Source organism: Dermacentor silvarum, chromosome 5, assembly GCF_013339745.2.
Source record: "Dermacentor silvarum isolate Dsil-2018 chromosome 5, BIME_Dsil_1.4, whole genome shotgun sequence".
Taxonomy (NCBI): Eukaryota; Metazoa; Arthropoda; class Arachnida; order Ixodida; family Ixodidae; genus Dermacentor; species Dermacentor silvarum.
Genome location: NC_051158.1, coordinates 17,387,968 through 17,413,504, shown reverse-complemented (window position 1 = coordinate 17,413,504; position 25,537 = coordinate 17,387,968). Strand labels below are relative to the sequence as shown.

At 46.5% G+C, this 25,537-nt stretch overlaps 2 protein-coding genes across 6 annotated transcripts in view; one reads left to right on the top strand and one right to left on the bottom strand.

The window, feature by feature from the left end:
• LOC119452966 (transmembrane channel-like protein 7) overlaps positions 1–25,537 on the top strand; it is an 85,028-nt gene that overhangs the window by 59,306 nt on the left and 185 nt on the right. For 4 of the 5 annotated variants that reach the window (XM_037714930.2, XM_037714929.2, XM_049667448.1 and 1 more), the window contains one exon: positions 487–3,028. The exons of the other annotated variant lie outside the window; for it this stretch is intronic. In XM_037714930.2, coding sequence (XP_037570858.1) covers positions 487–640 — 154 coding nt within the window. In that variant the 3' untranslated portion in view covers positions 641–3,028. Of the gene's footprint in view, positions 1–486; positions 3,029–25,537 lie in introns of those variants that run through there. 5 annotated transcript variants of the gene reach the window in all.
• LOC119453970 (ankyrin repeat and SOCS box protein 9) lies at positions 12,093–25,533 on the bottom strand. The gene is made up of 7 exons (XM_037715995.2): positions 25,416–25,533; positions 23,227–23,381; positions 19,707–19,776; positions 18,801–18,899; positions 17,256–17,332; positions 13,964–14,138; positions 12,093–12,635 (listed from the first exon to the last, which is right to left on the bottom strand). Exons 1-7 carry the CDS (start codon positions 25,506–25,508, stop codon positions 12,306–12,308), a joined length of 999 nt encoding a protein of 332 aa, XP_037571923.2. The 5' UTR covers positions 25,509–25,533; the 3' UTR covers positions 12,093–12,305.

Sequence of the window (25,537 nt, the reverse complement as noted above, 5' to 3'; positions counted from 1 at the left end):
GACTGCTTTATGTTTCAAGTTCCAATAGTGAAACCATTTTGTGATTTCCATTAAAGACGAAACAGAATTCTCGCACTAACTATGATCTCGTAAAGTCGCTCTGCTCCCTGCTGTACCCATTCTCTACATTGTTTCTCGTAGTTGTTGACAGGCTGCTAAACCAGTTCACAACTACGCTGCAACTTGTGCTCTCGTGCTCAGTGGTAATCTTTCATTTTTGTCTGACAAAACAGGCAGGCAACAATTACAAGTGCTATATCAAATGATGCGGACCAAGAAATGTGATCTTGTAGCATAATTTGACCAGAAACGAAGCAGTGGGAAGTGAAGCATTTATTTTTTGATGTTGTTAGAATGAAAATGCAGGTCACCGTACAGGCATGCAATATTGGAGCAATGCTTCTTTTTCTAAAGCTTACCTTTGAAGGGTTATTCTTTTTATGAAGTCGTTATAAGCTTTTGATGCATGATGTGCTTTTGTTTCAGGATCAGCATCTACTACTACTATTCTGTGGCAGCTGCACATGCTCACATGGAAAAGGTCCTCAAGGACAAGCTTGTCCTCGAAGGGAAGGACAAACAGTTCCTTCTTGCCAGGATTACTGAAGTTGCACGTCAACGACCTTCATCGACAGCATAGTCATGGCCACAAGTATTTGATGTGACCTGTTCACACCAAAGCTTGTTCAGTAGCGCCATGTTTTAGCACACTGCGAAGTGCCCTGAAGCTGCTGTCGCATATCTCAGCCTTGATTGCAGTGACAGCTGCAGTTGAAGCCTGGCAATGCCTGCGGGGAACTCGCAGCTGAACTGCATCCTGTGCGGCTGCGGCATTTCAGAGGAAGCTTTATCTCAGGATCAGCTCTGATTTTCCTTTTCAAGTACACTGAAACCTCCATATAACGAAAACGGATATTATGAAAGTAAATATAAAATGTTTCTCGCCGATAATAGTGTGTAGTGAATATATGTTTATAACGAATATAGGATATAAGAGAGGTATTTTTGTGGCAGATCCAGCTTCGTTATGACGAGGTTCAATTGTACTTGTGAAATGCAGAAATGCTTTAATTAGGCAACTACTGAACCAACTAGGATGAAATTTTTATGTTTAAGGAAGATTAATTCTACGAGCTGTAGAAGTGAAAATTTTATTTATGGCCTCAATATTTCTACTGGAAATATTGAAAATCTGCCAAAAAAAAAGTGAAGCGCAGTGTTTGTAAGTCGATAACTTTGCACCAGACCCAGATATTGAAGTTCTGTCAACTGCATATGTTACAGTATCTGAATCAGACGAATATTATATATGAGTCTACAGCTTACCTGACACTGCTACATGGTTTACGGGGATTTGGTGAAGTCCTGCTCACAAATTAGTGGTATATTCCAGAGGCATGTATAATACTGAATTGATTTTCTCCGCTTTAGACGTTTCGTTGTGTGCAGTTTAGCGAATTGTGATATCATTCTTTTATTGCCGAGTTACCGAGTTATAAACTTGATGCTTGCTTTTTTTTTTAGAATTTTGCAATTTTCAACAAATTTCGTAAAGAAATAATGGCCTAAGTAACATATCTGCTTCTTACAATCCATTGATTTTTACTTTTTCTTTTAAGTGCAGCCAACATCATCAAATTCAGGTGCAGTGAAAGCAGAGAAAAACTATTTCTCCATTCCCATGGATTTACATAGGAGCCCCTGAGCTAAAGCTCCCTCTTAAAGCATCAGTGGTTACTTACATTAATTGCTTGCATTATTTATCACAGTTGGTTTTAGCATCCTGCTTTATGCAAGTTCCATATGGTAGGCATGAGCTTTTACAAGTGTTTTTTGAGCGTGCAGCAGTGGGTGGCTTGTTTACAAGAGTGCCATGCTGTGAAGTCTAATCTCTATCTGTAGCTCTCTGCCAGAAGTGAAGCATTTTGTACAATGTGGTCCAGAGCACATTGATGTTTTTTTTTTTTGTTGTCTGTTTGGCAGTTCTGCCATAACTGTGAACTTAGCCAACTTTGTGTGGCATGTCTGTGGGAAGTTATTTGAGCCTGCTTTCCTGAAAGACTGCGGCAATATCATTTGCGAACAGCACTACGCAATGGTGTGTGTTCAGCATGCCTTGAGCTGGGGAAAACTATTTGGCTGCTTGGGTGCATTCTGTGCTTAATTTTATTACACACTGTAGTGTGGCCTCTCTTTGCATAGTTTTACGAACACCTTGTTTGCTTTGAGAGGTTATGATTGTTTATTCCTTTTAAGCAACTTGATTCAAGTTTGTGCCTTAACACGGAAGACTGTGATATTAAATATTTAAGGGCATATATTTTGGCCCACTAGGGGCTGCAAAGTCGTTACATCTCAAGTGGCGGAAGCAGGAAGCCTGCACTTGCTGCTGGTCAGATACTCCGGAAAGATGCTGTTTATGTGGATTGATTGCGGAACATCCAGAACACTCATGGTGGACTAGTTTTTGTTCAGCGTCAAATTACAAGCTTAACTACATGATAGCCAAATGCCTGCGTATCTTAATAGTCAGGTCGCTTCATGTGACCGGTTGGGTCCCATTTTCATTATCAAATTTTCTTAACTCTTTTGGGGAGTGTCTCTTTTATTGATTGCAAGATTCATTGGCTGCAAATTGCTTGCACTGTTCAGATTTAATCTTTCCTGCATGAAGTCTCGATTCTCAAGGGCCACATAGTTACCAACTGTCTAGAAATGGTGTTCTTTTTTTGTGTGTGTGTTTCCTCAGGTGATCGTATATTTCCTGCCAAGAAGCTGATTTTTACTGATGGACAATGGGCACATGGCTGTTCATGTGACACTCTTGTCACAAGATTATCTGCACATGTTAAGGTTGTGTTAGCTCCTAGCTGGGGTTGCTGTTTTAGCAAATTCTGTTCTCAATTGTTGATCTTGCAGTGTAAAGAAAACATTTTGTATTGTATATATGCTGTTTTATACTTGAATGCAAGTTTTTATGCTCGTTTGTATTAAATAAAGCATGGTTGATGCCAGAAAGGACGTTTTTTTAAAGAACAACTTGTGTATGTGATTGCATTTTGTCCCTTACTTTAGTGCACTTGCCTGCTGCAGTGGCTCAGCAGGTATGATATTCTATTGCTTGGCACAACATAAGGTTGCAATTTCTAGTCACTGCAGGCTCATTCCAATTTATGTGGGGTTTCAAAAAGCGTTTGTACTTTATATTTAGATGCATGCTGAACACTAAAGGCAGTCATAATTGAAGGTGTCACAACATCTCTTATAGCCTTTAAGATATGAAACTGTATTACTGGCTTCTATTTATTTCAATGTGATAAGACATAAATAATGTCGCTAAATCGCGTGCCATCTGTGCGGCACACTGCGCTTGATACCCCGCACTTCCTGGAACGACTCCGCAGCCATGGCAAACGGGACGTTGGCCCATGCCTAGACTAACTAAAAGCTCTATTCTCGACATGCATAGCGGCTGCACGTTCGCCATTATCCGCCATGTTTACTCTGATCGGCTGTTGAGAGGCCACGGGTTTTAAATTCTGTGCCGTGTAGTGAAAGTTTTGCGTTTTCATCAAGATGAAACGTGACCTGGAGCTGCAGACTATTCCAAATAAATCTTTTTTCTGGCTCTTGGCAGCTGAATAGTGATGTTAGTTCTGTAAAAGAAAGTGAACGATAGCGTGCAGTGCGTGGTGGCGGTCCAAGATGGCTGTTATGTCATCTGGTTGATACGATTGGCTGAGTAGGAGGAATCATGAGGAGCGTCACAGGAATGGCCGTTTCGTAAACGTCAATTTGATTGCGTGACGTTGTGCCGGGCCGTCATTGTAATGATTTTCCGCCACAATTTTTGGGTATGACATGCCGCAGGAATTATGGTAATGAGCCCCCATTTGCAATGGTGGTTGGGAGGCATTTGTATCTCCGCATTTCCCCCGTCGTTTGGGGCCATGAAAATCGTACCATTTGCATCGCTCTCGTGCGGAGTTGACATTTGTGTTTTGGGCCATAATTTTTTTTAAACGCGTTTAGAATAATATAGGTTGAGCATTAGAAATCATCTGCAACTTTTTGCATTTTTCAGTGTTGCATTCGTGTTGTAATCAAGATTAGTAACTCTTCACATAATAGGAGGTTATGATTACTGCGTTTTTAAAATTATTTATAAAAGAAATCTACGCAAGGCGGCGCCTTAAAGTTTGATTGATTGAAACTTTTATTGGAAAGGATATGGGACTGTGGCCTAAATAAGATGGGGATAGGATCAGGTGAAGGAAAGGATACCTGCCTCCTTAGCGAAGGCAAGAAAAGTATCAATTCATCTGGTGGCGTCTCCTTGTGTTTCATAACGCGGTGCGAGTAAGCAGCTGACTCATTCCGTTTTTAGGAGACTCATTCTGTCGAATGAAGCGGATGACAGAAGCGAGAGACTTTTTCGGCGGAATGATCGTATGCGTTCAGCTGGCTGATTTATTTTTACTGAGGAGGAAAACTGTTTTGCTTTATCAAGAATGTTAGGTTCATTGCCTTCATTTCAGTTTCTTAGGCAGGGCGTCAAGTGGTTACGAAGGCTATTTGTTTTTACCTACACTTCGTGCAGTCTCGTGCAGATGAGAGGCTATGACGTCGTGTGTAGCACTTGACTGACTGGAGTGTAGCCAGTCGGAGCAGGCTGCACGTCGTTTTCTGCATCAGCAGACGAAAAAGGGCCTACATCGCACTTCGCCTGACTTCGCGCCCACTGGCTGCATATATTCCCTTGCCTGAGCACTAAAAACTAATTTACTGGTTTCCGTTTAGCAGCAAACTTTCAGTAACAACCAAAGCTGGAACCCGGACCGGTCCATAGGTTAGGGGCTCGCCGAGGCCCCAACCCATGGACCGCGGACTTGCGGAGATCTTGCGCCGCCTGCTTTATAATAATCAGGTGCTCCCCACGAGCCTCCGTTTGCCAGTATGTTTATTTTCGCATACTCTATGATCTCATAGAATCACATCACACAGTAAATGTGAATTCCTTCCCGCTATAGAAGAAGCACGAAATAGCCACGTTTTTGAGGCCACAACAAGGAAGGGGTGGGCCTTTCTGGAAGGTACTCTAAAGAACCGCTCCTCTCTCGGCGTCAATAGAGTTTGCACAGCTGCCTGTGCGTTCTTTCGGCGCAGCCTCTGCGACCGCATATGGTTATATACATAAGCAAAGGCTGAGTTTTATAACCTCTGATGGTTTGTGCGCAATATTTTGAGCTGGTCGTGCTGTTGCACTGGCATGTTTTTTTCTCGTACGCCTTTGCCGATTGAAGTGACTTGGCAAGTGCGCACCGTCGATTGTGGAGAGGGATGCATATGAAGAAGCTTTAGACCCGCCGTGGTTGCTCAGTGGCTATGGTGTTGGGCTGCTGAGCACGAGGTCGCGGGATCGAATCCCGGCCACGGCGGCCGCATTTCGATGGGGGCGAAATGCGAAAACACCCGTGTACTTAGATTTAGGTGCACATTAAAGAACCCCAGGTGATCAAAATTTCCGGAGTCCCCCACTACGGCGTGCCTCATAATCAGAACTGGTTTTGGCACGTAAAACCCCATAATTTAATTTTAATTTTTTAGGAAGCTTTAGCTCGGGCCCAACTTCGATGCCACCTATATTCAAATATGTGTAAAGCACAGAAATGTTTTCCAGATATAACCCCTTGGTCAATTTTAATGCATTTGAGAGAGAAAGGTAAATTCAAGCTCGCATGCAAAACATGCGATAAAGTGCTGAGAAAAGAAGTAAAGACAACTTGATAACGTTTGATTTCTTTATTGTCTCGACGACGTCATCAAAAAATAACGAAGCGATGAGTGCTTATGTACATATTACAAATATTTCTGTATTGGTGCATGTCTAAGTTCGGACATAGTTCTCAACTTCTGCATAAAATCTTGATTGAATGAAACCTCAATTAGACGGAGTGTTACCGGGATGAATGAAGGCGCCGGCGACGGAGAGATCTACGGCCGGCCACAGAATGTCTTAATTAAGTTAGCACCACTCGAATCTCGGTCGCAGTCGAGTTGCTATGCAAGTCAGGACTTGCATATATTTGCGCGTGGTTCTGAACACATGCATAATTAAGTGGTCTTGCTCCGCATGGTGGTCGTCTGCCGAATAAAGTTGGTCTCAGGACAGAGACTGATCCTGGCGTCATTCTGCCCCATTATCGCCTGAATCCTTCACACGTTCCGAAAGCAGTATTGCACCTTCACGGGAACGTAATTTCTTTTCATTATTCATTATCCTTAGTTGTGCTGTCAACGTACCAGCTGATGCCCTTCATATCCACGCCCTCATAGGTTGCTTACGTTAGTGTTGAATATTTTGGGTCACTCTACATAATTCACTTCATTCTCGTCACGTTTGTGTATGCTCCGGAGACCCGTTTTACATTGCATTGCGAACTGCCACTAGTCCTTTTCAGTGCAATTGAAGCGATTAGCAAAATATTCATCCCGCATTTGAGGTCAGATACATGCGAAACTGCATTGAACTGTTTTAACCATGCTCTTAGTATCAGGTTTTGAGGAAATTGACACCAATTTGATCAAAAGCGGTGTGTCGTCACTGACGACGAAAATCTTCCATTAATTGCGCTTCGGACAACTGCGAAACGACGTGAAAAGAGCAACATCAACATGTTAACCCATCATATATTTAACTTGGTGGTTGGGCAGAAAAAAGGCGAAAAATAAGGTTTTTATGATTAAAAGCATGAGGAGACGTAACTTGTCCACGCCCATTGATATGTTCCTTTCATCCATCTAACTCTGGTACAACGTGTCTGTTGGTTACACCATATAGGAGGCTATGGTTACACGAACTGAGGGTTTCGGGAGGAAAATGTTTTGTCACAACGCAGACAACAAAATAACGAGGTGTCGAGTGAAGCCATGTTCGCATTCAATTTTGATATCTGCGAGATGACTTGGGACCAACACTCTTTTTCGCATCACCAGCAGTAAGGTGGCAGTCAACTTCATCAATTGTGGCCTCGTATGAAGGTCTCTCCGTCGCCGGGCGTGTCGGCGTTCTCGGCCATGGGAGGTCGCATAATTGGTTGCGCGGATTGCTAAGGTGCGTGTAATAACTGTACACTGGTGATGAAACGGGTCGGGTGGTGTTGACTATTGTATATGTATATAAAACCTTTCAGAAAGTATAGTATGTATGAGGCAAGGCACGTATGAGATGACGCGCGTGACGAGAGTGCGCCAGGCTTGGGCGATTATATGATTGCGTGGCGCGCTCCGTTGAAATCGTGCATGCTGTTTACTGATTTTGTGTTAACGTGCGCGCGCAAGGTTATGTGCGGGCAGATACGCGCGTCGTGTAAATCCTCACTTCAGTGAATCTTGTACATCTGTTATAGGTCGTCGGCGTGCTAATTTCGCACCTCGTTCCCGGAAACTTCCCGAATGTGTTATATCGTGTTAATAATTTCTAAGCATACGTCGGCCTAAATTGGCCTTTCTTACCTTATTTAGTTGAATGTATCACGTTAGACGATGCAAAAAGGTCCGAGAAAATGAATTAATTGTGGGGTTTTAACCTTCCGAAGCTCGGTACAATTTGCTTGCTTGGGAGACTAAACGCGCGCAGTTGCAACAGTGGAGCTGTACAATATACCTGGAGTGCCGAACGAAGCACTTGAAGTTAGATCGAAGCAATGGCGAGCGTTTTACACGTCCCAAAGCTAAATTTTGCCTATATGAGAGACGTTGTATCAAGGAGGCTGCCGGTTAATTTCTACCGCCTGGACTCCATGTGCGCCTAACTCGTGGCGCACAGAGGATTTATATATATGTGCATCCAACCGCATAGCAACGAGGCCTCTGCGAACGGCAACCGAACCTGGGACCTCGTGCTCAGCCGTATTTAACATCGTAGTGACTGATTCACTGCGTGACAGCATGATGCTGCGTTGGTGGTCCCCGAATACGCTGTGTAGCACCAGAACACGTAATACGAGATCGCCAAGTTGTTGCTAAGCTTCGGTCATGTGTATTTTATTATGCCGACATTTCCTTGTGTTTGCATGGTGTTTTCTGCTGCGGTTGGTCCCTTGCATTTAACCAATGTGAGGATTTGCGCGATCAAAGCAGGTCAAATGGGCGCTGTGCAATCTGCATGCGTGGAATAAGACCTTGGGAAAATTGGTTCATCGCGTCACATATATGACACTAATTTTTTCTTTCTCGTGTCATACTTGTGGTCGCTTGCGGTATTTCTCGTGGTGGTTCATATTAGAACGACGCTCTTGTTACATGCTTTTAGTATTTCTATATATATCATTCAAGTGAAATGCATTGCTCATAAACCTTTTGAATTCTAAAGAAAAGATCCGGAACGGATAGTTATTCAGGAAAGGAATGCATATGTTTTCGTGGCTGCAATTGAACGACAATAAATAAATAAATAAACCAATAAACCAATCAATCAATCAATGTAAGCATTGCTAATAGAGCAAAAGTGCACAATCGTCCCAAGGTGTTGCTCCTTCGAATCAAGCAGTTACTTTTTGCACGGGGAGGAACGGAAACAAACCTGCATAGCTTGCCTGTACAGTGGCGCTACCTGCAGGCATCGGTATCTACTCTGTGCTGCTGAATATAAGTTGGAATAAAATTGCGAAGCTACTGCGAAGTTATAAAGGATCAGTATGCATATTAGCGTGGACCTTGTAAGCACAAGAACTGTAAAATTGGACTGTGCTATAGGTGGTGCATTTGCGGAGCGCAGGCTATATTGCTCAGGCCAAGTTGTGTGCATGATGTCGAAAACTGCGTGCACCTCGAGGAGTGATCGTAAGTGAAAGGTGGGCACTATGGTGGTCGGAAATTGTGTGTACACACTCGCTTTATGAATGCACAGCTTTCTGCCCGCTGTTACACACGTGACTCGTGCAGTTTCATGGGTTGTTGAGAACATAGTTTAACTTTATGTTGTAAGTGCAATGTGTATTTGCTAATCTCCTGGTAAACTCCTGGAAATAAGCAAACGCTGCCTATCCACCGGCTTTCACGAATCGCTGGCTCGTTTCCACGGCCGCGCTCGCGTTCGAGCGTGGCCATGCCACAATGTACACAGCACTTAATTGCAGCACATTAAGCACCCATATGTTGCATATTTCATCGCAGACCCTGCTAAGAAAGATCTTTATAAAGTTATAGCTGGTTCGCAAGCTCTTACAGAATACCGGGTTACCGGAAACCCGTCTCCGATAACCCGGTAACCCGTTACCAACATCAGTAGTAATGTTGTTAGCGACATCTTGTGGTGCTTTGTCTAATTACGAGTACATGCTTTTCAGTATTATGTTGGTGAGTCTGTTAAGGAAAATTAAAATGAACTGCATGGTTACATTTACGCTGTTGCCGATGCTTTACAACAGCAGAAAAGTTGAATATGGTTAATCACTGCAATAATAGGTTTTCCCCTTTCTGGTTTAAGGTCTGCGGCAACCCGGCTGCTCACATTTACGGCAATGGTAACCCAGTACTCAACAAAGGGCAAAACGTTTGCGGACAAGCTAAAACTCCTTTTAAGACATCTTTTTTCGTTTGTTTTTGAAACAATATGTGAGCTCTTTGTGCTGCTTTGGTGCCGCTTTTGTTGGTGTCGCACTTGAGGTGGTGACTGCAGCTCCTTAATGAACTATATAATCTCGGCGGAATCGAGCTACCAGACCCATGAAACAGCACGAGTTTCCGTACGGGCGAGTTGTACACCGCGTCTCACTCTTCGCTGTAGAAAGGCGGGTTAGCGATGAGGAAAGTGTGGACAAGACGCTGCGCACAGCAGGCGTTGTCCCATTATTAAATGTACAGCTGAATGGATGAATGAACAGCTCGCCTCAAAGGCGAAACAATACTGCAGCATCGCTGGCCTGTTTTGTTCGAAATGCGCTCTCTGTGAGAGCACCGCGACTTCTAACATCTACGGCGCATACTCGGCAACGAGTAAATTGATTTCCCAGTTGCATATATAGCGCGCTTCTCTTGACGGTGGCTTCCATTGTCCCTGCAGCAACTTCCTCACTCGTGCCATTTGCGATTCAAAAACCTGCACATCTTCTTTGACCGGTAGCAGCCTGACATCACTCAACGACAAATATCTTACTTGGCTTAAGACTACATTGCACGCGTATGGCTCACTTCTGTTGTCTGCTCTTATCATGTTTCTTTACAGCAACTTAAAGTTTAACCATATATTTCAATGTTTTCTTTTTTCAATATCTTCGCTGTCCTAATTCAAAGGCTGTTGATTAGTGTATGTATCTCGCTGAGCTCAGATAGGTGTTTGTTTTGCATATTGAAAACTACCCTTTACACAGAAATATTTGAAAACTGTTGAATGGAGGTCCGTTCCACAGCTTAGGAGGCTTCCTACATGAGGATACTCTGGATTTTCACCTTGGAGCTCGAGTCCATAACTGCCACAACGAATTTGTAATGGTGCTAATGCAAGAAGCTCGACGGACGGTAACATTATGAACCATCTATTTCTAGCCAAATTTTACATATAATTTCTATGCTCGTTGAACCGCATTGTACAGGCTATCCCAGCTATAACTTCAGCGAAGCTTTTAGAAGTGTGCCTGTACGCTATATGAAGACGAAAACAAAACCATCTTGGCCACATTGTGGTGCAAGTCCTATTTTTCTATACTGAGAAAGTTGTCGAACTGACTTATGCACATCTCACACAGATCCCAAATTTAATATTCGCCAAGCTGAATAATTCTTTGTTATTGAGAAGAATGTAAAAAAAAAAAAAATACTATGTCCGTAGAGTGGCCATCATGCATTTAGTTATGTGCCCTAGCACAGCGGCATATTTTTGAAACCTTAGCTAAAGCTTGCTGGGTACCCTGTACATATTGAGCTCTCGCAGATAATATGTTTTCATAAAATAACCGCTGCATGAACTGAGAGTGGTCTCCTTTAGCGCATTTATTAGATCGGAGCTGCCACAACCGTTCGCAGTAACAAATTTTGTTCCACGTAAAGCGTGCTGATCTTTCAAACGTGGGGCCTGCAGTGCAGTCTGTTTCGCAAATGGCTGTGATGGAAGCGCTAATTGCTACGACGCACAAACTAACAGCGATCACAGCACCTTTTCGTTATCGTCGTACTAGTTACGATGAACTCACTCGCGCCGCTCTGTGTGGGGATTTGTCCTGCGGGCTATTTGCGGCAAGTTCGAGCGGTGTTGAGGTGAGATTGTTGCGAATTTATCGCGCCGATAACTTCCACTGACGCGCCAGAAAAACTCCCCCATTTTGTGGTCCCTTCATTTTATAACTTTCATAGAAAACTTGGGATGAGAAACATTCTTTCATGCACGGAGATTACAGCTTCATTTACGACGCTGAATTTTTTTTTCTCCAATGGATTAAGACGTGCTGAATAAGACTGTCGAAATTGAAAACACATTTTGTGTGTGTGTGTGTTCAGGGTAATGTCACCGAGAAATTTTGACCGAGCCTCCTCTTATGATGTGTAGAGGCTTCAGAATTTCGTTGCTATCGACTCTGAAAACTAAGGGCGAATACACGCAGAACCGCGTATAACGACCGACATGAAATGACCAGTGTCTTCATAACAATATTATCGCCACGCGGACAATTCAGATGGAATGACAGCCACCATTGTGTTGTCTATAAATTATTTCAGCACCTGACACAGATCAGTAATCATGTCAGAGGTAGCCGTGTCTTCTTGTGAATCGCATGAGTGCATAGAACGCGTCCCTTGTGTTGCTGATAACGCTTCCCTTGTGCCAGACGCTGCAACTCCTGTCAACGTGTTATGTAGAATGTGTTTTTCTGGCGCCAACCAAGCAGCAGCGCCCTTTACCAGGACCGGCTTGCAGGAAATAAGATGTTCTATTGCTGAGGCACCTGCCGCATGTTGCCGAATTTCCGGCATCTCGTCTAGGCCCGAAGCGACGAACTGTCAGCACCAGGCTCAATCGTTGTTCAGCTCTGTTGCTCTTTGAGTGTGTGCGCCTCGACGCTTTGGCATTTTTCTGAAGGCGCCGCTGCGTTGCTGCTCAGCTGACGACTCGGCTGTTCGGTAGCCAATTTTGTCGTCATCCGAGCGCTGTCAAATTCCGCCATATTGTCAAATTCGCCATCTTGTCAGTTCTGATTGGTTGACAAGATTTGAGTGGACCAAAACGCCAACACGGCGGAAGGGTGTGTCCAGAATAGCACCCCACGTTCGTGTAGTGAACAATGATCACTGGGACAAGTTTCCTGGCTTCAGATGCTAGCCAGTGTCTTGGCGGTTACCATGCGACGCGATGCCTGCCGGCGTGGCGCGTCAATGAACGCTTTGTATGGTGGGCGGCGTGGTACCGTAATCGCGACCTCAATTTCCGACAAGCCGGTCCGGGTACTTGGCAGTTCGGTTGCAGCTATGTCGGGAGTGTTCGCACTTTGTGGCGCGGTCCAGTCCTCATCCCAATGGCTGAAGGTCGAAAGGCACGATGAGCTTGCTTCCGCGGTCACCGCTTGCCCATGGCTGCTGCTGCCATCTGCACCAGCTTTCGGGTCGAACGCTTCCGGCCGCTGCTCCCTGACTGCCCGTTCCTGCGAATTGAGTTCACGCTGATGCAGTCGATGCTGTTGCAGCCAACCATACAGGAAGGAAAGAACTAAGTGGGGGTACTAATTGCGCAACGCGGTTGAAGCCAAACGAGTCTGCCCAACTCGTGATCGCCAGGTCAGATAGCGCGGTAGGTTTTAGTGCTCCCGCTCTGCCGGCAGAGCTATACCTACAGCAGGCAGCTGAGCAACTGCCGCATTGATTAAAAACTACCGAGAAACAAATAGTCTCGGCAATACGCTGAGGCTTAGAAGTCACGTGTTGGGCCGACTTTTTGAGGGACAAAAGCAAAAGGAATGGCTTCTCGACTAGTTGGCTTGTCAAGGCTGGCTGCGTAACGTAATGCCCCTTGCTAGCTTATTTCCTTCCTTGATGCAGCCATCAAAACAGCAGAGACATGACACACGCGACCAAGCATGCAGTGGGTCCTCCTTGGTCGGTGCGAACAGTGTTCCTGTCAAGTGTCACAAGCCAAAAGGCCAAATCGGTCATCTGGGCCGCGCGGCACACCTCCGAAGCGACTGGAGAACGTTGCAAGAGTGCATCCTATTGGATGCACACTCTAGATGGGTTGCATAATTTTGATAAAGGCCACTTTCTGTAACAACCAAGGACAACCCGCGCAAGTGCATACTCACTACTATTTACTGGCTAACAAATGGTATAAGCTAGCGCTCAACGCAAGACGCGCCTTTCTGTATCGGAAGTTTCTCAAGTGTTATCGCTAGTTCTATCTGTTGCCTATGTTGTCGCCGAGCCTTGTGCAATCAGATTGCCTGCGTGACGTGAATAGTGGTGCGCATTCTAGAATTTACGCGAGAGCCAGCGATTACGCCGGAAGTTTCTTTGAGCTATGTATAAATAGCCAACGCGTCTGATCCGCAGATCACATCGATTTTCGATGATCCACTCATGTGCTCGTCATTATCACTCTGTCCGAGTGTACCCTTTTTGTGGGCACAGCTTCGCCCAAAAAAGTTAGTTTCCTGACTCGCCACTGTGCCGCAGTCTAGTTATTCACCATCACGACAACGTGACGATACTGTGTAAAGATATTCGCAGGAAAATGAACCAATATAAAACGCACAGCGATGAAAACCACAGTGCGTCGCCCCTATTAGAAAGTTGTGGTATAACCTTACGGCATCACTGTTTTCGTTGACTAAATGATTTTGCAGGTCACGATGAAGAACGCATTAAAAAAAAAGTTAGGCAAGTTCGCCTGCCGAAACCGCGAAATGTGAAATGGCCTGTAGCGAATCTGCGGTCACATGCGTGCACATAATATATATAAGCGAGTGAATATACTGACTGCTTTCGAGACTGCGTGTACTTGTCGACGTGCGCCCAGAGGCCGGAGAGCAGCGCCGACACGTCGTCCAGGGCATACTCCTCGACCATGTCCTGCACGGTGCGGCCCAGCGCGTCCTTCCACCGCCAGGTTGGCGCCCCACGAAAGGAGCGTGCGCACGCAGTCCGCGTAGTTGCTGCACACAATTGAGAGATCGGTTTGACATGTGACACGCAGTTTGCTTCTCCTCTAGTTTCCCCGTATTTCCACCTTGCCGTTGGTGTGCCACGACCGCACGGATGCAAGATTCTCTATATAAGCGAACACTGATGCATACTGGCAACGTATGCATCACTTTCGGCGATAGACCGGTTTGACATATGGCACACAGTTTGCTTCTCTAGTTTCCCCGAATTTCCACCTTGCCGTTGGTGTGTCACGACCGCACGGACGCAAGATTCTCTATACAAGGGAACACTGATGCATACTGGGAACGTATTCTGCGAAGATCACTTTCGGCGATAGTATCGCCTGGGCCCTGGCGACAGTATCGCCGTCAGGCGCGCGCTGATTGGCTGGTTGAGCGAAATCGCATGAGCTGATTGGCTTGTTGCGCCCTACGTCACGCGAAGGCGATAGTATCACCGAAGTGATTGTCGTGGAAGACGTACCCTGGTTACACTGAAAATCCTTGTTCAAGAGCTTCAAAAGCGGTCGAACTTGGGCCTTGAGCATGCTTTTCGGAGTCACACAGATGTAAGCGTGCACCATATTTCTTTTACAGCGTAAGCTGTTATGGGCTCATTCTAATAGCCGTTTCGGTTCGCGTTGTTGTCCGCCGCCGCCGCGTAACCGCTATCGCCCGAAATGCGAAAAGTACCCGGTCTCCGCCGGGACAGAGCCCAGGCCCTCTGCGTGGGAGTTGGATACTTTACCACTGAGCCACGCAAGCGCTTGCTATCAGGCAGAAGAAAAATTCCCTTTATACGCGCCCTTAGGCACGCGCGCAGGCACAGACGACCCGAGCCTCCGCCTAGGGTGCCTCGATGCCAGCGCACCCTACCTCCGCCAGTATGGTGGCGCCATCTAGTTAAGGCGCCTGCAAAAACTGCATGCACAGGCGCAGACGACGAGATGCGATTCAGACAAGGGGCGCAATAAACGCGATCCCGATGTGAGATGTGCGCCACGTATTCGCGGTACCTCTTCGGTACACGTTATGGCGTCTCCTCGCAAGGTATGAACCGCTGCTGAAGAAGCGAATCATAGAGCTACGTGCGCGGCTACAACGAAGCATCATCGGGCACAGCAGACTGCTGTGCAGAGAGCATTACAAACCGCAGCTCGCCGTCGACGCCGGGTGGACAGTTGAGATCGCTCTCGTCAAAACGAGGCAAAGAGACTTTGCCGCGAAGACCCTGTGGTCCGTTGTGCCGAAATTGCTACTCTTAAGTCGCTCCACCAGCTTACGCTGTGACTGTGCTGCGTGTGCTGCGCAGGCCTGTGACTTTTTGAACACAAAGTCATCTTAGTTGATTCACACTGGTTTAGCGTATCTGGAATCTGGGTATCTTGTAACCACTTCTAGAAAAAAAACGACATATTCGCGCCTCTATAGCGCCATGGCGAGTCGCAAGAAGTATCAAATCGTAGGTCACAACGAAACAAGAAGCGAAACGTAGTCCTAGATTATATAAAAGGGTACATGCGTAATTAGCGCCACTATAATAAAAAAGTTTACGCAGGAACTCCTCTGGGAGTTGTCTAAGTATGCGTAAGCAGTGTGCCACTTGCTCATCTCCATGCTGTTCTGTGTCATTATTAGTGTTGTGACACTTGATCCGATCAGTACAAACGACAGCGCTGCGGCGACACGAACTGGTTCGGACGGCGGCGCAAGGTGCATTGATAACGCAAGCAAAGTACTGCAGGTGGCGGCGCCAGGTGCGCTGATGACGTTCCGACCATCATAAGCAGTTATCGCTCTTTAGCGCCTTGTCCATCCATGTCGAACCATTATGTACCGCGATCAAAGGACTCTGGCGGCGGAATGGACCGATCAAACGTACTCTGGCACGGCAGCGCGAAGCCTATCTTCAAAGCGATCCACGAAGCGGACGGAGAGTGCCGACTGCTGACAGCTCCGCGCGCGGTGTTTTTGCCGCTCCTCGTGGAAGAGAGACGCGCGGGCCCATATCTTGAAAGCGATCGTCTTACGGGAAGGACGGATGGACTGACGGACAGTTTTCTCGTTGGGTGAGCATAGAAATGCTTAGGCATTTAAACCTTAACCACATCGCATTATACACCTGTAAAGCGTGCACCACCGTAGAAATAGGCATGTTGAGGCAAAGCCGCCATACGGCCTACTTTTGGGTAATGCAGCGAGTTTGTTCGCTTGGACCACGGTGTAAGATATATACTGTGGCTTGGACTAAGCAGTAGCAGCAGCTTGGTGTGGGCGAGTTGGTTCATTTTGAAGGTATTTTGAAGCAGCGCGATGTTGTGTATGTTTTTTTTTCGTCCTCGTCCGATCGCGCAGCTTCAATGTACCTTAAACGAGTCAATGGTGTCTTGAAGTGGCTTCGGCGGTGCCCACAAGAAGCGAGAATTAGCCGCAGAGTAGGTAAAACGAATGGTACGGGCGTGATTAGCGCCAATATAGTCGAAAATAACTGCGTTTCATTATAGACTGGATTATCTCATTGATCGGCCCACCTGGCCTCTGAGTCAAAGCAAGAAAGGGTCAACCAAGTGTCAACGCTACAGATTAAGACAATTAAGGTTCACGTGATTACGCGTCAAATACGATGTGAATAAGGTACAAAATGAGTGAACAATGCACATAAAGAAGAGACAGAATGGAGTCAGAATAGAAAGATATCATAATAATATTTCAATCATTTGAACCACCATGTCGGTCGACCTTGTCTACTTTAGCGTCGACACTTGGTAAGCCCTTTCTCTTTTAAATTCTGTACTGTATGTCTGCAATAAATAATAAGCGGCCGAGAAAGATTGATTACACGTCGGCCTACCTGCATTATGCGAAGCATCCACCCAAAACCAAACGTGATGCTTTCGCTATGCGGAAGAGGACACAGCGTCGCGTTGATGCCGAGAGGCATATGCGACATAAACCGCAGCTGAATTTCAATTCGCCGTCTGAAAGCATGCTAACAAAGCTTGGCTCTTGACATTTTTATGTTGAATACTAGACAGATCCTCAGAGCGGCAGGTTTCGGAAACAAGCCGGGGTTTGTACGCGGTGTGCCTGAGAGATGCGCGTTTAGAAACGAGAAAGCAGTCTCACTTGAGGGCGGCCAAGTGTAAGGGCGTGAAGCCGTCGGCAGTGATATTATCCACGTCGGCTCCCACCTTCAGCAGTACCTGCAGAAATGCGGGATGTGATCGTTATGGTGTCGCGATGATTGGTGCTGCATGCTATATGCAGTAGTGCGTGCTAATCTTGACCCACTTGATATTTTAAAGGGCATGTCTATCGCGAAATAATATACATGAAAACGAACGTGAATTGCACATCACTCGTGTCATCATTCATGTTCATGCACCTCTTAAATACGGCAATGGGGTGGTGTATGCCTACGTGTGCACAATGCGATATATCAACTAAATTAGTTCCGTTGCCTGACGTGCGCCGAGGTGATATTCGACCTGCTTGCAAAGACCGCCCGTTCCACAGAGTTAACCATAAAATAATATTCAGCTATCGACACGCAATTCTGTCTTCCCAAAGCAGCAAATGAGTTATGAAAGACGCCTAGTGGAAGGCATCGGCTCAACTGTAACCGCTTGGATTTCATTAGCGAGCACACGCACACGAAGCGTCTTTTGCGGCAAATTTAGAAATGGATGTTGACGTGCAGGTGCCCATGTGCAGATTATTAATGAACTCACGTCCCCTGAACACTAACTGGCTTCATTGTTGCAAATATAACTGCCATAAAACCGCTAAGTCAAACTATAAATTGCATTTTTTTGCGTATTACGCTCTTACCGCTGCTGACCGCTGTTCAGGTGTCAGCAGATTTCGCTGAAATTTTTTTTTGCGCTCAGTAGTAATCCCTTTTCCCCCCTTTATTTATCGGTGTTATTCATATAAAATGTTCACCGACGATTACGATACTCCCTAATGCGAAGTTTGAGCGTAGTTCTATGCGTGTTTTCATTTCGCGATAAACGTATTGAGGCAATGAACTTGAGAGACACATGTAGCAGAGTCCGATCTGCGGTTCAAGCGCGTCGGCTTTAATACATGACTCGTCGAAGGTTCCAGTGTAACCACTGGTGTCCGCGTGGCTTCCATTAAGTACTACACAATTCGCGTCGCGCATGCAATCAGATTACAAGAAAGCTTTCGTGACAACAGCGAACGGACAGAACTATCGATAATATTAGAGAAACATCTGATACATGCAGGCGCGTCGTGCGTCGAGGGATAACGTTTAACATTTGTTAGCTGGCGAAAAGCAGTGACCAAAGAAAGATAAAGAAGTAATCGGTGAACAGACGACGGCGCACTACTCTGGCGCCATCTCGTAGTGGTCGTTGGCGCGACTACGCTTTGCTTCTCACGCTTTCGCCATACCCTCCTCCTCCGCTTTCCTCCTCGCGCTCTGTTCGCTCTCGCCCATTTTTTTCATCCCCCGATGCGCTCCGCGTTCGCTCTTTCATCCGCTGCGCTTGTTCGCTCGGTTACGCCGGGAACGCTGACGGTCAACGCAGGAACGGACGCTCAAGAGCTGCGCTCTAATAAACAACCGATTACTACTACTACTACACGCGGTATGCGCGAAGTGCGTCGACGCAGGGAAGCGAGGCAAAGAAACAGGTTTACCTCGAGGCATGCGTTGTGACCGTTCATCGCAGCCAAGTGCATCGCCGTGTAGCTTGTTGGGTCGAGAGCAGCCACGTCAGCGCCTTCAACCGCCAGGTACTGCGCGATGCAAAATCGTGGGCAGTGATTATTCGCAGAGTACTCCTCCCTTTGCTATTTTTTATTTGTTATATTCTTTATTTATCTACACAATTTTGTCATATCCCAGTGGCTCTTGCATGAACTTTAATTGAAGGTTTCCCTTGTCTTGTAACTCATCAGTGACATGTTCCATCGTTTCGACATTTGGCTTCGTTACATCTATAGTGCTCCAAGAAAAGTGTAACAGACACATTGCTTTTCCTTCAAATACAATCTATTACATAATTTATCGTGTGTGCACGTGCCTGCGCGCCATTCAGTACAGTTTGTGCGATGCTGAGCGTCAATCCTCTGTAGCGACACATCAGTGACAGTGCGCGTAGTACTTATTAATATTATTACCATAGAACTGAAAAAGCATGAATAAAAGTCAGAGACAGGCTGGAAACTGCCTCCGAAAGGAGCACAACAACCGCCTCCGTCAAAAGGATAGGAAAGGCGCATATGAAATGATAACGTACGAATCGCAAAGAATTCATTCATTTTTCTCATTAATTTTATTTCGACATTATGGTACGTTTATAGCATGCACAAAATGCTGGGGGCACAGACTAAAAGCCACAAAAGGATTGGTGGGTTTGTACCCGATAATTGCACTTTGACAGGGGCAAGAGTAAATGTTCATATGCGACAAGCATAGAATGACAAAACTCTACGTGTGAAATATAGTACTAAAAGTCTGGAAACTAACACTAAAAAGGAAATAAGCTTACGGTTCTACTCGTCACGCTTAGATCCGCCACGCGGAAGCGGCAAACAACTCACCCGCACAACCTCTGCGTGTCCGTTTGCTGCTGCTAAGTGAATGGGCGTCCAGCCTCGTTCATCGACAGTTCTGCAATAGCATGGAAAGCAAAGCTCACTCGGCGTTCGCAATGTAAAAAGGCTGCGTAAATGTACTGTAATCAAGGAATAAGGAGCGCTGCCATTAGGTCTAACATCGGATTGTGGCATCCAGCGCAGAGTAAGTTCAAACAAACAAACAAACAAACAAACAAACAAACAAACAAACAAACAAACAAACAAACAAACAAACAAACAAACTTTGGCGACAAACCAGTGTGTAATGATGTGGTGAACGTGTATATTGATCAGGAACTATGTTTGCATGGTGTGGTGCACTGCTCGTCTTTTTTTTTATTAACTGTATTTAAGGAGAGGTTGGTGCCTTTATGTGGCGCCGGCTCCTCCGCCTACGTGACATGATAATTGGGCAGTAAGTGACGGGAAATATCTCGGCAACTCTATTTCCAAGCATTTAGCTGTCAAAATTTAGTCCAGTCAAGTCGCGTTATTATCACGACCAATTTCGTCCTTTCCTTTTTTAGCGGAGCTGTTTAAGCTCTTCGTTTCGGTGCGTGGCATAGACCAGAAACTGCGCCTGGCGATGACGTCACCGCGCGTTACCTATAGCAACCACTTGGCACAGCTGCGCCTCGCTTCGCCTAGCTTCGGCAACGCTCCTCCGACGTCGCGCCAGCTGCTACGACCGCGCACCTGCTCCGTCTAGCCATGACGTCACTTCGCGTCGCCTAGCAACCACCTGGCATAGCTGCCTGCCCCGCTTCGCCTAGGCATGCCATCGCTTCGCCAAGGCTCGTCACGCCGCCCTTCCTAGCTACCGCGCACATGCTTCGCCTAGCCACACCGACACCGCGCGCCCGCCGAGGGATCACGTGACCTCACCAGAACTCTGGCTCCCGCCAAAACCTCCTCGCTCCGACGGGTAGCCGGAGCCAAAAACCGTGACGTCACTGCGCGTCAACAGGGTTCGCGGGCTGTGTAGGGCTTTGTCTAGCTGTGCCCGGCTAGTGTGGAGGCGCAGCTTAGTCGTGACGTCACCGGGAGATGAAAGCTCGGAGCCACCGCGACGATGGCAGAACTCTCGTTGACTCTGTGGCGAGTACATGTAGCTTTGACATGGGACGACCAAAGAAGACCCGGACGCCCGAAGAAGCCGCTCATCTTGAAGCGCGGCCAAGTGAGAATTTGTGCGTTGGCGGCGAGCCGATTCGGAATACCATGCCTAGCAGCACTTAGCATTTCCTAGCAAAACGTAGCCAAGCCTAGTAAAACATGGAAGAAGCTAGGTCGATCACCAGCTCCGCTGTTTACTCCAGCCTTGCACCACTAGTGAAAACTGCCCACATTTTTTTCACGTGGTATTCGTGGCTCTCTCCTTATCTCCTTGTCCACGGCGATAAAAACGTCTTGTCGGAATGACGCCGATGGCTTGTCAAACATGATAACATGACCGTTAAAGTGAGGGCTGTTTTTTTGCAGTGTATGGTAATAACAGAAGGAACGATTAGAAAGACATGAAAAAAAAAACACTGACACAATGTCTAAAGTTTACATATACATAAAATATAAACGCTCACAAAATATTAACGTTCTTGTGGAGTTGCAAATCAGGTTCCTCTTTTGTATTAAATTCCAAGCGGAACACTCGCAAACAAGGACACAATAACCATGGAAGCACGAAGACACAAGAAACACGGAAACAAGAATATGTGCGTTTCTAGAACAATACGAGCAAGAACTAATTGTTAATGCGCGTAACCTACTTGTGTTTCTCCTAATGTCGCGTGATATAGTGCATATATACGTTCTGCTGTGTGGCCGTCCGCCATTTAGATATCAACCTCGAGCTTGGGACAAGCCCACCGTGGGAGGTGACTTATTTCTGGAAAAAGGGGCAGGTCAGTCTTTTCTTGTTTTCGACTGCCGATAGCTGGGGCGCAGTTACCAGTTGATCTACGGCGTTCTTGTTGTATTTCTCTGCCCGTCTGTGTTTATTTGTGCGCTGGAACGATGTTCCATAATGCTAATCACAACAATGCCCACGCTTAGCCCACGCTTATCAGTTACCAGCTCCGACTGACTTCTAGACTGGCGTGTTTTACAGAGTCGGCCACGTCACATGGCGTGTTCGTCTTTGTGTCGTGGTTCCCAGCTCCTGAATGCAACATTAGCATACTGAGTGATTCGATGTTGAATATCTGGGAACGGAGGTGCTCTAGAAGTTTAAAACAAGATGATGTTGGCCTTTGAATAGAATTGTCAAGTTTAATATAAACACATACCATAACCCCAAAGATAATAAAAATAATGTTAAAATTTTGGTAATTATGTATTTATTGACTTTATACTTGTTTGCGAAAACTGTGTCCTCAAAGGCGCATAAACGCCTTGGCAAGCAGCATTTACGTAGCTAGCTACATATCGTTTTGATACTTTAACTTTGAAGGCATCATGAGATCAGTTTATACATGTCACTCTGCCGGTTCCTTTAACGCCTGTTATTGTGTGTATAGTAACTCGTATACAGGCAATATCTGCTCTGAAACATCTAATTTTACATTTTGGAACGACGCTACGTGTTTGACCCTGCCGACGAACTTGGCTGGGATATTGCCCTCGTGTTGTCCCCCTTTTACGTTTCATCTGTTTTCTCGTACTTAGTTTCAAGACATGCACCAACTTTCCCAGCAGCATTTGTATCGCTATTTGACGTGCACTTGTGGGCCACACTTCGTTTACTACGCTGTGCAGCAGTTGATCAAATAATCGCAGCTAGCAGGAAGGGTCCGCACCAGAGGGGACGGCATGCCCTTGGCAACAAGGAACTCCTTGGCTTTAGCACTCGCCAACCGGAATGCATACCACAAACAGATAACAGAAACAGTCATACAGAAGCAAAGAAAAAAAAAGAAAGAGGGAGACAGGCCGTTGTCAGTGCTGTGCGGTCATAAAAGCATTGTTAGGATATACGCCTGACTGCTAGAACCTGATTAACAACTGACAGATTCGCAGTAGTTCTCATACGCAAGGGAAGCTCCGAGTATATTGGCGTCTTAACTGCTTTAACTGCATAATTTCGTTATGGAGGCCTGCTTCTAAGCGGCGCTGTGACAAAGGGGTCTACGAATATGCCCGTGTATTTCTGCGTAGCACTTAGTGCCCAGGCAGCACGTATCTGCTTGGGCAGTATCGGCTCACGTCCGGCCAAGGTTGATCGTCGAATCCTAACGGCTGCGACTTTTGCAAGGGGTGTTCAGATAAGCGCGGATGCTGTTTACGTGTTTATTGTGCAGGGCTGTGTTTTAATAATTATACCGAATTGACCTTGCCGTCGTCACTAGCGCTTCACATTTCTGGGTCCACAGGAACCCGCTGGGCGTCCGCTATATCATAGACAATTTGAACGTAGCCTTGTTCTAGCAGGCACTCAACATAAGCAGCTGAAATGTATCGAAGCAGACACAATGGTACAAGCACTCACTCCATTCGCTTGGGATCGCTTTTGAGCAAGAGCTTGATGACGTGGAGGTCCCCGGTGCGGGCAGCTTCGTGGATGCTTAGCCGAGCCACGAACTCGGCCTCGGTCATCTTGGTGTACGACAGACCCACGCCGAAGTCCCCTTCGTCGATCTCGGGCTGCGCAGGTGAAAGCGCGACACTTTGACGTAAGAATTCGGGCAGCCCGAGAAATTTTAGTTTATTGGTACTGGCTGACAGTGGATGATCCAATGCCGATTAACGCTACTAAAAACCTTCAGCTACAGTGCACTACGACACTGCCTCCTACCCATTCGCCCCGGGCCCATCGTTAAAAAAATAACTGTGTATGAGCTCCGGGATTCCCTTCTACTCCGAGAAGCGGTTGACTTCAGTGGTAAAGCTATGCACCTTGTGGCCCGTGCAGGCTGTTTCACACTTAGGGGCTCGGAGCGCATTGCATCGCGATGCGGCGAGCGCTGGGGTCGGGTGCCGGCAGCAGCTCGCGCAGGCGCAGACGCTCGAGGCGCGCAGTCTTGAACCGCGTCGTCTGCTGCGGTGGCGCGCGTTGGCCACATGGTCGGGAAGCATGCTACTGTCAAGGGCAGTGCACGGATTTCATCGTTACTCCTGGAAACTGAGCCGATATTCTTTACTAAGCGTTGTGCGGCGCCAACCTCTGAGCCTTCATTGGCGATAATGGGGTTCTACAACTTCTTTTAACAGCATGCTTCGTTTGTTCTTTCGAAAGGCTGGGGTACTGATTGCGTGCACGTATATTTCTTCACTGTGTGTGCTACCGGTAATACACAGCGACACAAAAGAGGCACCAAAATGTGCGCGCAGTGTGCTCGGTATTTATTTGACGCGAAAGGAAAACAAAGCACTCATCAATAACTATGTGGGTCAAACACGATGAATGAACTGTTGTCGAGAAGAATCACTTCCAGCTCATTGTCTTAACCTAAAGCATTCCATTATTCGTATCCGTTTGTTTCATCGTGTTTGACCCGCACAGTTATTATTGTTGAGTGCTTTGTTTTCCTTTCGCGTCAAATAAAGACCGAGAACGTCGTGCACACATTTTGGTGTCTGTTTCCTGTCGCTGTGTATTACCGGTGCACACACAGTGAAGAAATATACGTGCACGCACTCAGTACCACGTCCTTTCGAAAGAACAAATGAAGCATGCTGGTAAAAGTTTGTAGAACTCCATTATCGCCAATGAAGGCTCACGGGTTGGCGCCACACAACGCTTAGTAAAGAATATCGGCTCAGTTCCAGCAGTAACGATGAAATCCGTGCACTGCCCTTGACAGTAGCATGCTTCCCGACCATGTGGCCAACGCGCGCCACCGCAGCAGACGACGCGGTTCAAGACTGCGCGCCTCGAGCGTCTGCGCCTGCGCGAGCTGCTGCCGGCACCCGACCCCAGCAGTCGCCGCATCGCGATGCAATGAGCTCTGAGTTTTCTGTAAGTGTGCAACAGCCTGTACATATACTTGGCCCTTGCGCCATCAAACGCCAATTCATCATCATCATCATACGGACCAGACGCACAGAATCTGTTATTTAGTTCCCATTTTCTACCACGTATCTAGTACAATCGACTCCCGTTAATTCGACCTTCCGCTTAATTCGAACGCACTGGAAAGTCCGGGCGAGAAAATATACCTTGCTATGGAAGGAAAACTCGTTTAGTTCGAATCCGATAGCATGTCGCTTGTGGTTTATTCGGCCGACACCGGCATCCTTCATTGCGCGCAGGAGTTACTAAAAGCTTGGAAACGTAAAAAAAAAAAAAAAAAAAAAAAATTAGCAGACGGTGCCACTGCTTCCCTAGGCGTGAAGCTGTTTTAGTTTTATTCTTTAGTGGCCGACGCCTCGTCCGCCCGTGAAACCACCCGTTTTCCTCTTGTTTTGTCTCGTGTCACACCCCCATGTTCAGCAGTCTGCTTCGTCCGTTCAGCACGGCATCGCGTGGCTATTGCACATAGCTGTCCATCTAGGGAAAGAATCTTGGGATTTTAAAAAGAATTTAATTCATTCATTTTTCAGCCGCTTGTTAATTCGACCTTTCGGATAATTCGAACAAAGTCTTGCGGTCCCGCAGACAAATTGAAGCATAAGCGATTGGCATATAAGCGAAAAACGTCAGCAGCCCAGTGATAAGCCAGAAAGAGACGCGTTCACCTTGGCCGTATGGAGGATGTCACTTCTGTCGATCTCTATGGTGGGCCTCAGGAACTGGTGTGTCTGTGGCACAGGCGGTTCGGCAGGTTGCATGGCTTGAGCTTCGGCTTCGAATTGGTCTT